The sequence below is a fragment of the Gopherus flavomarginatus genome, chromosome 1, assembly GCF_025201925.1.
Source record: "Gopherus flavomarginatus isolate rGopFla2 chromosome 1, rGopFla2.mat.asm, whole genome shotgun sequence".
In the NCBI taxonomy this organism is placed as follows: Eukaryota; Metazoa; Chordata; order Testudines; family Testudinidae; genus Gopherus; species Gopherus flavomarginatus.
The window spans coordinates 58,345,991-58,361,925 of NC_066617.1; the positions used below are offsets into that span (position 1 = coordinate 58,345,991).

General features: G+C 40.8%; 1 protein-coding gene across 2 annotated transcripts; it reads right to left on the minus strand.

Annotated features, from left to right (window-relative positions):
- Window positions 1–427: 427 nt before the first annotated feature.
- On the minus strand, window positions 428–15,888 carry ZCRB1 (zinc finger CCHC-type and RNA binding motif containing 1). Of its 2 annotated transcripts, XM_050936382.1 has the most exons (8): window positions 15,750–15,888; window positions 7,620–7,707; window positions 7,425–7,453; window positions 5,132–5,243; window positions 4,936–5,043; window positions 2,926–3,038; window positions 2,746–2,821; window positions 428–1,356 (listed from the first exon to the last, which is right to left on the minus strand). In XM_050936382.1, exons 2-8 carry the CDS (start codon window positions 7,701–7,703, stop codon window positions 1,225–1,227), a joined length of 654 nt encoding a protein of 217 aa, XP_050792339.1. In that variant the 5' UTR covers window positions 7,704–7,707; window positions 15,750–15,888; the 3' UTR covers window positions 428–1,224. The 2 variants fall into 2 exon arrangements, with proteins under 2 accessions (XP_050792339.1, XP_050792340.1); XM_050936383.1 differs by lacking the exon at window positions 7,425–7,453.
- Between the last annotated feature and the right edge of the window lie 47 nt (window positions 15,889–15,935).

Sequence of the window (15,935 nt, forward strand, 5' to 3'; positions counted from 1 at the left end):
ATTTTCACTAATTAAATACCTTCAAGGCAATGTAGTCTGAAGGAATTACAGCAGCAAGACAGAGGTCCCAATATCTAATTCAAGGTCTGTCACTGGCTTGCTTTGTAGCCTTTGGCAAAAGGACTTTATTTCTCTATTCAGTTTCCACATCTGTAAACTGGGGATAATACTACCTACCTACCAGATATATTGTAAAAGTTACTTAGTGTTTGTAAAGAGTTTTGACCATAAAACTCTAAAAAAGCACTATATATTATTACATTCTGGTATCATAATGATGATGACAATATAAATACCAAGATAGAGAACTGCTAGCATGAACATGCACTGTCACCTAGCCTTGATCTGACATAGTCTGACTTAATTACTAATTGTTTACAATGTCTCTACATTTGAATAAGAGTGAGCAGCAAGCCCTCCATCCCACTGAGAGTCTTCAAATATTTATTTAAAAAAGAAAGCATATTCATTAAAAATACATGTATTCCTCTAATGCAACACCAATAAAATTGCCAGTGATCGTTAAAAAATTCTCATGGAGATTTTCAGTAAACAACATTCCTAAACACCATATCTCACTTAACTTTTGTGATTCCCAGAAAGTTTTTGTATTTTCAACAGTAGGTTTATGATAAGCAATGATTAATTACTAAAACTATACATAGATCCAGAACAAAAACAGAATAAAGCCTTTTAATGTTCCTCTTAAACAGCAACTTGCTAAATTGTTTCACAAACACTGACTAAAGTTAAAATATAGCAGTTGGAAATTTAGAATCTATTTTGCAGTTATCCTACTATAACAGCCTACACTTTAGAATAATGGTCACTAACGGTGAAATTCAGCCTTGTGAGGAGGGACCAAAGCAAGGCCTATACATCACTGAAGCTCCACTTGCAAATAGGACCTTAAACAGAACTTTAGTGGTGCACAAGCCCTGGGTTGGTCCCTCTATCCAAGGCTGAAATTTCACATTAAGGCCTCAATGTTGCATGCTGAAGGAGCCAGGTCTAACTCAGGATGCTAAACTCAAATTAAAAATCGAGAAACATGATATTTGAAACCGGACATTGTATTAGAAGTACTATTAGAAATTAGTATTTTTGTTTAATTTATAATAGCATAAGTTTTAGCAGCAACTTTCTTTAGCTCTAAAACAAAGCTATATTACAGACAGCTTTGTAATACTGTACAAATGTACACTCTCTCTCTGTATATATAAATCAGTCACTAAATTCTTCCTCATCACTGAAATATGCACTTTTTTTAATCCGTGGCCTTCTTGAATCGTCAGACGTTGAAGGTTCCCCTGCAGTCTGTTTCCATCTTTGCTGCTCTTCTTCAATTTTGGCTTGCTACAATGCAATTGTAAAAATGGAAAATATGAGCTTTTATTTTGATAAAAAGTAATAGGTGCTATGCAATACATTAAATGCAGTAATGCAAATACTATTTGGTGTCATATTTAATTTGTGTGTATTAGACTCTTTGGGAACAACAATTAAACAAAAATAATTTTAGGGCTCATTAGCATTCTTAAATGGACTGATTACCTGAGGCAGAATGAATTCTGAAATGATGCTGAAAACAATGTTGTCCCTTGTGTGTTAGTGGGTAAACAGTCTTCAGCACCAGTGCAGGAAGACCCACTGCCAACAACCACTGTATGTAACTGACCTACTTGCAAATATCGATGAGCCTTAAGACTACAGAATACATTGGAAACCCTTTGAAGCCAAGTATACTTTGTATTGTGGGTTGACATTAGTAGAGAAACCTTGGAAACAACAAGGAACTGAGATTTTGTCATTGAAAGAATGAACGAACCAGCCCATACCCAAAATAAAAGTTCTTTTGTTCAAGTAAAGGCTGAAGGTTTGGCTGGTTCTGATTTTACCAGGACCAATCCCTTACCCCAATTATTATACACACCTCACCTGGGTACTGAAGTACATGAAGTATTTACTGACTTTTTAGTGTTTACATTCTCGACCTCTATTTTCCATTAGTGAAGGACTTTTTTGGGGAGGTGGGTGGTGGGAGATTTTATGTACCTCAGACTAGATGATCTAATGGTCCCTTCTGGTCTTAAGATCTATTAATTACCATAATAATAATAAATAATTATAAGACGGAGCCTCCCTGACCTTGCGTATGTATTTTTTAATCTGAACACAGCGCCATATTTCATGGTGGGCTCTATAATGGAACAAAACCTGACAGCAGAATAAACTTAAATAAAAAAAATCTGAGAGTCTATCATATGTGTCATGATGGATTAGATTTTTTAAAAATCCTATAAAATTACACTGATAAGTGAGTCTTGAAAAAGGGCTTTTTGAGAGGCATCCAGACTGAGCTAAGCAAATATGATGTCAGGAGTCAAGAAGGGTTGGGGGAGCAGAAGTGACAACATCAAGATAAACAGCTAAAATTATGAAGAATCTTAAAGGTAAGAATGAGGAGTCTGGATATGACATGGATGGCAACAGCAAACTAGTGGAGTGATTTTAGGAAGGGCTGGACATGGTTGCAGCATTAAAAAAGACAAATATTCACCATGTTTTGCACAGATTAGAAAATGGGGAGGATGCCTTTCCAGAATACCACAGAAGGGAGGGCTGCTGTACAGATATAGAGTTCTTTCCTGTGTATTATATAGTCTAGATGCTTGTAATTTTTATTTGAAGTTGTTTTAAAAATTATTTAGAAACAAGGATACATATTGTAATTCAATTTAGTACCTGAAAAGCTATGGCCTGGCTGAGGCTATCCAGGGCAGGATCTTCACCCTCATCTTCACTTTCTTCCTCTTCCTCACTAAAGAGTGTAAAAAGTAAAAATATAAAACAGATGCACTTCATTCTAAAAAGACTGTACAATAAGAGTAAAGAGTGTGGATATTTAAATGTAGGTGCCCATACAGTTCTTCTTCTGGTTCAACTATTTTCTTCCTTTTCTTCTTTTCTTTCTTTTTTGGAGGCTCACGTTCTCCTAGCATATTTTTAGGACAAGCATAACTTAAGTGTCCTGTTTCCTTAGAGAAAAAGAAACATAGGTTAATAGAAGCAATTAAAAACTTGGCACTAAGTATATCCTTAGGAAAATTAACATTAAACAATTCAAAATGGAAGCAGTTTTAATAAAAGAAGAGGAATGTTGCACTGGTATGTAGAATGCAAATAAAATAAACCCTTACTTGCAGATTTATCCTGGAAATGGGAAAAGTTAGCAGTGATACTGTACGCTAGCCACAAGTTATGCTTTGGAATCAACTATAAAGGAAAAAACACATTTTTTGGCTGTTGTAAAAGCTGAATACACTAGCAAGTGACCTACACTCAAGATCACACGTGGTCCTCAGTATTTGAGGTCAGAGAATCATGACAGCAACGACATTTCTGGTTTTAAGATAGTAAGAATGGGTATTTAAATAACTATTATTAATATTGTTCATATTAATATGATCCAAAACTCAGTTTTTAAAATCTTAGCTTAATCTGAAGTATGGAATTGTCTTAAATGTATCTAAATCCATAGAAAATAGGTGTTATAAATATTAAAAAAATTATCCTCTTTCTCATATACTTGCATCCAATTAGTTCATTTTTATCATCCATCTATCATTGTGTTATTTGGTGTTATGGTGAACTCATGCTATTTCATATATAATCAATGTCGCTAAATAGATTTGAAGTATATACTTGATGAGTATTTAGGAGTGATGAGCATATAGGAGGTAGGTACATAAGTAAAGCATGGCTCGAATGCAAAGCCCATAGGCTGAGGCCCGTAAGAGTTTAGCTTAGCCATACTAGGCTGTAGGCTATCAAATACTTGATATGAGTGAGTAATCGAAGAATAACCCTATGCCAGTAAGGTTACAAGATGGCAGGAAAGAACGGGCCAATAAGTGATGTTACAGGCAATTTGTTATAATGTAGCTGTATAGACTGCAAGATGCCTGATTATAACATCATGGGATGTCCCGCTTTGACTGCAGGACACGTTGAGCATAGATGCTAATGAGAATAAGATGAAGACAGACAGACAACCAATGAAAAACCAGGGCATCCCAATATTCATGGTGTGTGGAAATACAGAAAGAAAAAAAGAGGGTCGAAACCTTTATGCATATGCATAAGGTGTTAGATGTGGTCAGAACAACAATATAAAAGATTCCCTTATTGGGTACAGGAGGGAAGACTCCCAAGAGAGGAAGACCCATGGAAGACTTCATTGGGATGTCCCGAGCAGGAACCACTCGTCTCTATGACCACCTGTTGAGAGATCTACCCTACCATATGAAATCTTTGGGTACATGAGTATGGATATGGCATTGGCCCAGTACATGTACTCTCTCAGATTATGTAACGTGAGTGTAATTTATAATTGTTCCCTGTAACTGTGTTTGTGGCTATTGTCCTCATTCTTTGTGTGTTCCTAGAGCCTCCAAATCTCCACCCTATTTATCTTTAAACTGTAGCAACAGGAGCTGGTCTCTCTGCAATTTACCACAGAACTATCAATTCATTCAGTTTAAAATAAAGGCTACACAGGCTTGTTCGTATAATTTACATTTTTCCTCTTCAAATGCATCAAGAAGTTTCAGAGGTATAGAAGAAAGCACAGTTGTTATAAAACAAAAAATAGAGACTTTTGTTTGCATTAGATGTATTGATTATAATATTACAGTGCTGACTGCACATCAGCACGTATGTTTATAGTTACCAGGTAGTCATATTTCTAGAAGACCCCAAAAACCCAGTGAAGTCCAGGCTAGAATCATTGCTGAAGTGGAGAAAATATTGATATAAGCTTCATGATGCTACCACAAGGAATGATGTGATGTATGTGGGGCAAGACTAGTGACAACATAAACCAAGAACAAAGATGAAAACATTTCTTTTAGATCCATCGAGTAATTTACTCACCCCACATTCATAACATTTAGATTTATCAAAGTAGTTACGTCTACGGATGAATTCCGCTGCTCTTCCATTGTCAATAGCAATACTTGCTTTTATCACTCTTCCAAATAACTAAACCAAAAGGAAAAAAAACCTGAGTCCGCATTTGAGAAATCTGAACTCTCCCCCTCTTTTGCCATGGCATTTTTCTGTAGCTTACTTGTTTGTTGTTAAGTGCCCGAGAACAGTTTTGTGCAGATTCTTTATCCAAAAACAAAATAAATGCAACTCCTTTACTCTTCCTGGTGTCTTTGTCCTTCATAATAGTAACTCTGAAAATAAACATATAACAAAGTTACTGATAGGGGAAAAAATCCTAGCAAGCCATTTTTCATTACTTATAAACAAGTCTCAGCTTTATATTAAATATAATTGCTAGTTATACAGTGAGCCAATGTTCCCTGTAATTTTTTCCATCCGTGTACGGAATGGATTTTGTTATGTGCGCCAATATCGAGGTAATGTGCGGATAACATATATTTTTAAAAAGTTACCATAGGGATAATTACTCCAACAGGACAGGTTAGGCATTTTAAAACTCACACACACACACACAGACAGACAGGCAGGCAGAGACTGTGTGTGTGTGTGACAGTGTGTGATTCTGAGACAGAGTGTATGTGTGTGTACCTGTATGCAGGGTTTTGGAGCGGAGCCCAGAGCTGGAGCGCAGAGCAGTTTCGGAGCAGTGGAGCTGCAGGTTTTTTCCTGGAGCTGGAGCACAGCTCCAAAGCCCTGCCTGTATGTGAGAGACACAGAGACAGTGTCTGTGTGCTGGCTGCTGGGGAAATGTATGATAGACAGTGTACTGTCTCTTTAAGCAGAGAGGCACTCACCAGAAAGCTTGTTCAGACCACAGCACCTGCCAGCAGCTCTGTCCTGCTCCTGAGCCCTGTCCCCCATTCTGCAGAGATGGGGTACATGGGCAGGGGGGAGGAGGACACCCTGACATCAGTGCCCTCCCCTCCACTCTGCACAGAAAGCAGGAGGGTCCTAGGAGCAGCTGGCCAAGGGCTCCAAGGCCGAGGGCAGGAGCAATGCAGTTGCAGAGCAGCAGGTGGGAGGGGCATTTGAACACACATCACTAGATGTGCGCAGCTCTGCTAATCAAGTGCACGGCACTTGATTGACTCTTAGGCGGCTGTGCAGCCATGCAGCTTAGAGGGAACATAGCAGGGAGCAGCAAAACACTAAAGAGAACAAACACTTTTTGAGGAGAGGTACAGATAAAATGTGGATCTGCTTCTAATAGCAAATATAAAAAGCATACAGATTTTCTCTGATTGGGCCTGACAATGAAAAGCACTCTTGTGGTGTAAAAAACCTGAATTATAAAGCTTGAATTGAACTGAATCACATAAAATGTGAAGACTAATTACTATTTGGGCTTAACAGTTTATGGAACCCCTTTCTGAATGGTGAGCTTTCAACTTAAGGTTGCCACTTGTCAGATCAATCATCTTGGTGTTGAACAGAAAAGATACAAATGGGAGAAGTGGCCAACACATGCTCTACTGGGCTTCTTACTTATTTTGTCCCTGGTTCAGTCTGTGCCATTTTCACCTCTTTAATTTTTCTAACTCTTTTCTTAAGGAAAAAAGACTGCTTGGGAATTTATAATCTTCAAGTGACAAAGAGAGACAGATCAGTGTCTGCTTATGTCCCGAGATGAAGCAGGAGCCTCCATTTTGAAATGAGAGAAAGACGAAATGGGCTCCTTTTTTATACTAAGCATACCCAGTTAAAGTTTCCCACTGACTTTAAATGAATTAGAAGTTATTTTTTCTATTGCCTGTGGTTTGATGGGCATTTCCTAGTGATTGTGAAGGTATACTGAAGATGTATTTTATTATGGTTTACATTTTAAAGTATTGGTAAGTTTATCTTCAGGAGAAGGGGCTGGAGCCTTGAAGCTACAATTCTCTTTCTTCAATGCCTCAGAGTCTATTTTGAGACCAAGAGCTAATACCAGCTGGTTGCATTTTGCTATGATCCTGGTGAGATCAACAATCTTATTTTTAAATGCCTTATCGCTGGCCTGGAGCTAGTATTTAGAAGTGTCTACTCATTTAAAAAATGTCTAAAGTCATATAGACTCCACACTTGTGAGGAGGAAGTTTAGTAAAGCAAGAGTCTTATTTAAAGCACTTCAGTGAGAGGCATCCTAGTACATAACAATATCCTGTTTGCTCCAGAGAATCGACTTTCAGAGCACTATTCGTCTCTGATGTATATGTATATCATGAGTGTGACTGCAAGAAACTCCCAATTGTTTCTTGCAGTCACAATTAAGCTTACATTGTATTAAATGTGGAAAAAAAGATTCAATACAGTTCTCTACTTCATGCTTAAAATAAATTTTAAGTGTACACAGTACATAAAGAAAGAAAAAGCACTAAAAATTGGAGACCAACTTGAAGAAAAACAACATGCCAGGCCATGTTTATACTTACTTAACAACTTTCCCATACTTGGAAAATATCTGAAACAAAGAGCATCGTATATTCGTTTAGCAGTCTGTTAAATCAAACATTGTAACAAAATGACAGTTCACGTTTAAAATATACACGACACAGGTGATGCATTTTACATAATGGCTGCACATTAATCTAAATAATACAACTTATTTTACACGTAGATGTGCTTACCCTGTATAAGTCATTGTTGGTCAGAGAGAAGGGCAAGTTGGACACATACACTGTGCTTTTACTTGGTGCTAACCCACCACTCATTTTTCTGGGGGGAGAGAGAGAGATTAACTAGCGTTCAATAAAGTGATCTCAATTTAAATAAAAAGATGAGCTGTTCCAAATATATATTGTACGGTCATATGTTAAAACTGTGGGTAGTAATGTGGCTTTGATTTCCCTACACAGTTTGACATTAAATCAATGTTCACTTTCATGTTCCCCAGTGTAAAGGAAAAATCAAAGCAATATTACTGTTCATGACTTACCAATTGACTAGGACAGGACAAACTCAGTAAAGTTGGCACAAGCTATGCATTACTAAAATGAGCTTTGAATGACTTGTGAAAAAAATTCAGCTTTCAGACTAAACAAAGCAGGTACTATTCCATTTATCATTAGACATTTTTGGTAAATTCCTGAACTTAATGAAAGTATTGTTTGAATAAGGATTGAATGATTTGACTCTCTGGATACAAAATGTAGGTCAGCCGAGTTCAACATTAGAAATCCATACTGGTAAGAAACAACAAATTTCTTCAAACCAATACCTCAATAATTGGGGGCAAAAAAACCCAATTCATTAACTTTAAAAATTAGCATTGTTGTTTATCATACCAAACAGTTATGTTTTCCTTTCATTTCCTTGTAACTGACACCCGCTATAACCCTGCATCTACGTCTCCGTGGAACTCGGTATTTTCCTTTCCCCCCTTTCCTTAAGGATCTGCATCTCTCCTACATGCACTCCCTTCTCCACACAGGAGGCTCTGGAGGTAGCAGACTAGGCAGCACAGCTTCTTGCAACCCAGTCCTGTCCCATACTCTCTTGGTCCATCACCACTTCTACCATTCCTTTCCTTCTCTTTCTGCCCTCATCCATGTTTACATTTTTATGTTATTTATGAAATATAAATTATTTTTAAAACTGCATATGCATATGTTGAAACAGCTCTCTGTGTGAGCGTGGGCCAGGTTGTAGCTGTAGGTAACAGGAAAAGAGGGAAAAAAACCCAACCAAATCACTCCATCCTGACATTTAAGGGGCACACAACTCTGCACAATGAGCCAGAAACAAGAAATGTTTTATGCCGTCTTGGCTTGATTCAAAATCCAGAATCAAATAGTAAACAAAGAATACCAAAATGGCAAACTGTCCTTAATTAACAAAGTGTCCTTTAAGCACTAGAGCAAGATAGATGGACAGTTTCCTAGTTCCTCCTTGCTTCTTTGGCTTGAGGCGGGGGAAAGAACACTTCCCTGTTCTCCTCAGACCACAGCTGCCAAGTTTCATGCAGTAAATAAGCACCCCAACTTTACAAGAAGCCAAAAATCAAGCTAATCCCATTTCAAAACAAGGCCAAAACAAGCCAATCCCTAAGAACCCCAACACTGTGTGTGACTAAATTCCTCCAGCGTGCAGTCTGGGACTATGGTGAGCCCATTGTGCACCCCTGACTCTCCTCCGTCCCTTGTCCCAGAGCCAATAAAAAACAAAACAAAAACAACCAACAAGCCAAAAACTAGCCAACAAGCAATTCATAAGCCAATTAAGGCAAAAACAAGATCAATTTCTGCGTTTTTTTCATGGATTTGGCACATCTGCCTCAGGCTCTTCTCTCTCAGCCTTCCTGTGCCATAAACCATCTCTAATGAAACCCCAGTTAATTTCTTTCTTGTCTACTTTGTTGTAGTATTTATTATAAATCAAGGACTTCCCCAAGACAATATAAAAAAAATTGAGTTTGTAGGCCAATGAAATACAAGTCAAAAAGATTTAGGGGAAAAAAAAATAAAAAACTAATGACAATTTTAGAAAAACTAACTTGTTCTGATTTTTCCCTCAGAACTTCCCAGCAAATATCTACCCAGGGATGAGATTCAAAGGGAAATTTAAGGGAGATTGGTTTCTTTTTGCAGATGTTCCCAGGGGGACAGTTTAAAAAAAAACCAAATACAGATTTATAAAGGGAGGCTAGTTTCACCCTTAACTAAAAGAATGACCATTACCACACCATAATCAAACCCTGGATATTTTCTAGCACTCTGCTTCAGCAACTTGTGGAGAGTATATTCCTATAACACATTGATTTCCCAAGTGCTTTCCCCTTCATTTCCTACGTGCTTGCTGCAATGCAATCTGTGTGGGTGGCAGCTACTGAGCTTTTGAGTTTTCCTTTTCTTCCCTTCCCTGTTTAGGAACTGTATTTCCTTTGGCACAAGTATATGAGGTGACAAAAGTTATACACATAAAAACACAGAAAAGGTTCACAGTGAAGGACAGATGTTACTTGTGGTGCTATGTAGGCTGCCCACATAATCCTAGACTCCCTTACTGTCTGGCATTAAATGCCCTAAGTCAAGACTAACCAATTTGACCTGGCACCATGCCTTCCAAATAGATGGCCAAATGTGTGGTTATCCAGACACAAAGTGCTGTATTCAAAGGAAATGTTAAAAGCTATGCTGGTTTTGCATTATGGATCTCTGCCATATGGGGGACAGGGAGAAGAATGTGTAAAGCTTGTTCCATGGATAGAGGGCAATTAGTTTGCCTAAGAGAAAACCATAAGCTAAACTCTCCTACAACTTGTGACTCTCCACAGCAGGTCTCATTTTAGTGAACGGAACAATGGTCTGCAGGCTGACAAACATTAGACAGCTTGATTGGGTGACAACCACTTCGCAACATTTTAACGTTTTTAGAAGGTCTCTTTCTATAAGTCTATAATATATAACTAAACTATTGTATGTAAAGTAAATAAGATTTTAAAAATGCATAAGAAGCTCCATTTAAAATTAAATTAAAATTCAGAGACCCCCCCCCCCGGACCAGGCCAGCGTGAGTGTCACTGAAAATCAGCTTGCGTGCCGCCTTCGGCACCCGTGCCATAGGTTGCCTACCCCTGGTTTAGACCTTCTCATACAGAAAACCACTAGTCTAGATCTTGATTAGGATTACAGTTTTTTTTCTTCAAGTAGTCAGTTTTTTTCCCCCATAATAAGACCATTCAACACAAGTTCAACATATCAATCACATCCTTTCCCCATGACCTGGGGTCTTCTGCAGGTGCTAATCTATTCCTTTCAAGATTACACTCTGCAGTGCATCTGCCTGAGAATCACATGAACTAGGCACTTTCTCCTCCAAGAACCTAATTTTTCCCTGCAGCTCTCAAACTCAACTGAGCTACCTGCTGGCTTTTATGAGAAGCAGGTGATCATCAAGTTATCACTTGAACACTTCTCAGCCTGAGCTGGGAGACTGATGATTAGTCACAGGTAGGACTGAGCCCAACTTCCTTAAATAGCCAATCACCATGTGACACCAACCTTTTTTTTTCATATTGCTCATCCCCGAAGGATTAGCTTTTGGACATCAGAGACAGGATTGTCTTTCATTACTGTGCCTTCCAGGATTGCACCTTCTAGTTTTTGCAAAACCTCAAAATTAGAAGAGGCCCTTCTCAAAGAGAGACATCCACCAATGGAGTCAATTGTGAAATGCAAAGTGCACACAAATATGCCTATGCTGATCTCCTTAATATTAGGCCTAACTCAGTTTTTTGTAATATATTTCAAATGGCTGACAGCCAAATGCTAAATTTAATTCACTGAGTTGAGTACTCTGTCCCAGGATACATTGTAGATACTACCAAAATAGTTCACGGATGCCTCCAAGGCATCTGCAAGAGCTTGAATTTGCCATTACCTTTTGTGACTTAGAAGCAAAATTTGAAAATGTCTTTCAGTATAAATTTGACCTTTTCAAGTTAGGGATAAAAAGCTTTACTGAGATAGAGAATAATAAATTCAAGGTTCTGATTGATCTGTTGAGTTGCAACCTAACTTTTCTACACTTGGCCTATGACCCATTCAAACAACCCACATTCACTGCTGAATTAATCCACATTTAGGCCAACCAATTTTGGATAGAAGTTCTTCTGCCTTGATTTCCACTCCTGTATTTTCTTTTGTGATACCATCAGCCATCCTGCCTTCTGGATTGGACTACACCCGACGTATCTTCCTCAGTGCTTAGCCAAACAGTCAGCAGCAGTGATCGTATGCCATTTGTTCCATTCCTGTGCAGTTGCAAGAGCTTGACAGGCTGAGAGACTAACGTTGGAACAGGCTTAATGCATCCATGTAATAGGTGTTCTGCCTCCATTCCTCGGTTGGTGGCATTTTATCCCGGATGCTACAAGCCATCTAGAAAACGGCATTTGTTGAACTGTCTTGAGGCACTCTCGTGACATGTCTGAAAAGTGTACAACACCATCTGCAGACAGTGGCCCCAGGAGTCTGTAGACTGGAGCAACCATAAACATTTGCATTACAGATGAAGCTATTCCACTTTATGCCCAATATACAACATTAGCAAAGCCCTCTACTTTGCCTAGTCTGAGCAGCATAGTGTCCATGTTTTGCAACCATAGAGCAGTATGGAAAGGAAACAGTTTGAACAGATCCTGAACTTGGTTGTCGTGCCAAGATGACGTTGATTCCACATTTGTTGCAAATGATCCAGGGCAGACACTTCAATGCCCATCCAGTGGAGAACCTCCATGTGAGAGCTGGAGGAACTGGTGAGTATAGAACCCAAATAGCAAAAGCTAGAAAATGCTTCAACAGTTTAATTATTCAAAGAAATTGGGGTCGAGCATGGACTTGATCCTAGATTTTGCAGATTTGTCTTTGACCACTTAACATGGAGGCCATCCTTAGCCAACTCCTCCTCCGTTTGCTGGAGTGCCTTGTGAAACCTGTTGAGGCTCTGTAGTAGAACAACATCATCCGCATAGTCAAGGTCTAAGAGCAGTGGTGGGCAACCTGTGGCCCATCAGGGTAATCTGCTGGTGGGCCACGAGACAGTTTGTTTACATTGACCATCTGCAGGTATGGCCACCCGCAGCTCACAGTGGCCGTGGTTCACAGTTCCTGGCCACTGGGAGCTGCAGGCAGCCGTGCCTGCAGACGGTCAATATAAACAAACTGTCTCGTGACCCGCAGGTTGCCCATCACTGTCTAAGAGCGAAAGATCACCTGTCTTAATGCCTATGGATTTGATTGCCCACTAAAAGTGTGCAGGGCCAGGACACAGCCCTGCCTGACACCAGATACTGATTTAAAAGATGCCAATTTCTAATTCCCAAGATGTGTTATGGGCAGCGGTTCCTTTATACAGCTCGCTAATCAAGTCAAGCAGAGTGGTTGGGACACCTACACCCTTAAGGCCTTCCATAGTGTCAACTGAATCAAATGCAGCCTTAAGATTGACACGCCATGTGCAGAGGATTCTTGACCTCGTGATGTATCTCTGACAACAAGCAGAGGGCCAAAATGGTGTCTAACGTGGACCTGTTCTTCATAAAGCCTGACAGTTAGGGGTGACACTTCCGATGCAGCAGGGGCTCCAAATGTGCCAGCAGAACATGTGCAAACACCTTCCCTGGCACAGACAGAAAGGTGATTGGCCCGTAGCTCTTACATTCATTGCACAGTCCCTTGCCCTTATAAAGTGAAACCACAATACTGTCCTTTCAAGGAAGTTGGCAAGGTTCCAATTCTCCACATCAGGCGAAAGATAGCCAGAAGTAATTCCGCTAAAGGATCAATAGTGCATTTTAGCAGCTTTGGGGGAATGCCATCAGCTCCGGCTGCGCATCTGTTTTTCAGCTTGCAGATGGGCTTGCTTCACTTCATCCAACGTTGGTAAATTAGTATAAGTGTCTGGGTCTGATATCACAGTGGCTACCAAATCATCTAGCTCTGAGCAAGCAGCAGCTGCACGGTGGTTCAGGGCGTTGTAATAATGTTTAAGCCAGCATGAGAGGATATCATCATATGATTTACATGGATGGCCTTGGCTGTTGTTCAAGACGACATTCACAATGACTACCTATTGACTGCTGAGATTATGGATCACACGGAATACTGGCTTTAAGTCACCCTGGCTAAGCCGAGTTCATCATCACCCACCACTTGGCTATAATATGCCTCGTAATTGCAAAATGCCAGGGAATTGCACTTCTTCCCTTCAGCTGATTATAGGTGTGCTTATTGTTGAGCTCCCAACAGAGTTCGACCTGTACCTTATGATGGTGGAAGGGTGTAACATCTGAAGTAGGGGATTGCTTGTTAGAACTATGCCATCAGCGACAAAAGCCGGTCCAAAACATTGCCTTGGACATTATGCAAGATGGACACGTCCAATGAGAACCCTGAAAATGATGGCTAACATGGGCAGTGAAGATGGAGGGCAGCAGCTGTGCTTAACTACCCTAAGTGAAGGAAGTTGTCAAGAAAGGCTCAATGACTCAGGTCACATAGTGTGAAGCCCGTACTGGTAGATCAGGAAAAGATCTGCGTTACTGCATCTCCATCTCATCCCAGTGGGACGAGGTAGTCTTTGGGACAATCGTTTGCTTTTGAACAACATGAATAACTAACAGTGCTCAGTACCAGGGTTGAAGATCCTGCTCTACTCTCAGCTGCAAATGCTCTGCCGGTGCCATCTTCCCCAAGTGCACTTGTGATGGGCTTGTGTCAAAGCCCCACCGGGGAACTGCATCCCCTGATGTTGGTAGGTGTGTCTGCAGTATACTATAACAATGTAAGGCATAGCTGGGATCTCCACCAAACCATCAAAATTGGAACCTGATGTATGCAGTGTTGCATTAGCCACATTGGTCCCAGGACATGAGAGAGAGAGAGAGAGAGAGAGAGAAGGTGGGTGAGGTAATAGCTTTTATTGGACCAACTTCTGTTGGTGAGAGAGACAAGCTTTTGAGCTTACAGAGAACTTCTTCAGGTCTGGAAAACTGAGTTAGTGGTCTCTCTCACCAACAGAAGTTGGTCCAATAAAAGATATTACCTCACCCACCTTGTCTCTCTGCATCTGATATAGTTATTTACACATATGTATCTAAGGTACTTATATGGCCACCATTACCATAACATCTGAGCAACTCAGAGTCTTTAAATGTATGTATCCTCATAACACTCACGTGAGGCAGGAAAATGCTATTATCTCAATTTTAAAGATGGGGAGCTCAGGCTCAGAGTGTCTAAGGCCCAGATACACAAACAAACTTTTAGGTGTTGCAATGCCTAACTAGTAGGTGTCTAGAAAATCTCTGGAACAAGACTGGGATCTGCAAAGCCTGAGTTAGGTATCTTAAACTGTCCCTCTCACAGTCAAGTGCCTAAATCTAGACTATAAGAAGATGCCTATTTCTGCTTGCAATTCACAGCCAGGAACCCTTAGTTGCCATGGGCTCAGCTTCCCTGGTGGAGGCTGTAGCAGATGGGTCTCAGGTTACCACAGTGTTATTTAACCATATTCTGGGAAGGACAAACTATGAAGGTGGTGAAAGCATCATAGCTCTCTCTGCATTACAGCTTCCATCAACAGAGTAAATGAATTATTAGTTCAACATTTCCCTACTGCAGATTCATCCCTGATTTAGGGGGTTTCTTTCTGTGTCTGAGCTACATAAGCCAAACACTCTCTAGTCTTTACACCCACCCAGAAACTCACATGCTGCCCTAACCCATAATGCTGTAGTTCCTGCCTTTAAATGAACTGTTGTCCTGGCTCAAGGCCCTTAGGACTTGAAAGTTTTACCAATGTGATTATTTCAATAAGGAAATCCAAATCCCCAACCAAACTATAATAGTCATACCAGTAAGAGCCCTAGAGTGGACAATTACACTAGTACAGAGTTATACTAAATTGAGTATTCCCCTTCCCAGCTACACCGATCTAAAGCGTCGTTATGCAGCTATAACGCGGGGCTGTGCCGCTCGGGGCTACACAGTTACAGCGCTACAGCCCCGGGGCCCGACCCGGCTCCCTTGGCAGTCACTGGCAACAGGAGCTCTGACACTGACCAGCTGGGCTGGGACCTCGGCTCTGCCCCCTCGCGGACGGGGAGTCATTCACGCCCCTTGGAGAGGGTAGGAATGAAAAGCAACCCCGCCCCGCATCTCCGCCAGAGCCGTCCCGGCGCGACCCCCGCCCCGCGGGCGAACCAAAACGCCGCCGAGAGCCCGGGGCGGGATTCGCGCGGAGCCCCCCGCACCCACCTCACGCGGAGCTGGGGGTGAAGCAGCTCAGGCGGCGGGGGAGGGGAGACATTACTCCCAGCCGCTCACTCCTCTCCGCGGGCGCGCCAAGAGCGGACTCATCCTCCCCACTCCTCCGGCGGCGCCTTTCCGCGAACGTGGGAAATAAACACACTCTGTGACCAATAACGGGCGACAAGAGTTGAA

What these genes read in the sequence shown, in the direction of transcription:
- ZCRB1 (XM_050936382.1), bottom strand. Translation starts at nt 7,703, where the DNA reads ATGAGTGGTGGGTTAGCACCAAGTAAAAGCACAGTGTATGTGTCCAAC. An exon ending in CCAACAATGACTTATACAGG is followed by an intron (nt 7,454 to 7,619) that starts GTAAGCACATCT and finishes TCTTTGTTTCAG; the next exon opens with ATATTTTCCAAGTATGGGAA. An exon ending in CTAAATGTTATGAATGTGGG is followed by an intron (nt 3,039 to 4,935) that starts GTGAGTAAATTA and finishes TTTTTCTCTAAG; the next exon opens with GAAACAGGACACTTAAGTTA.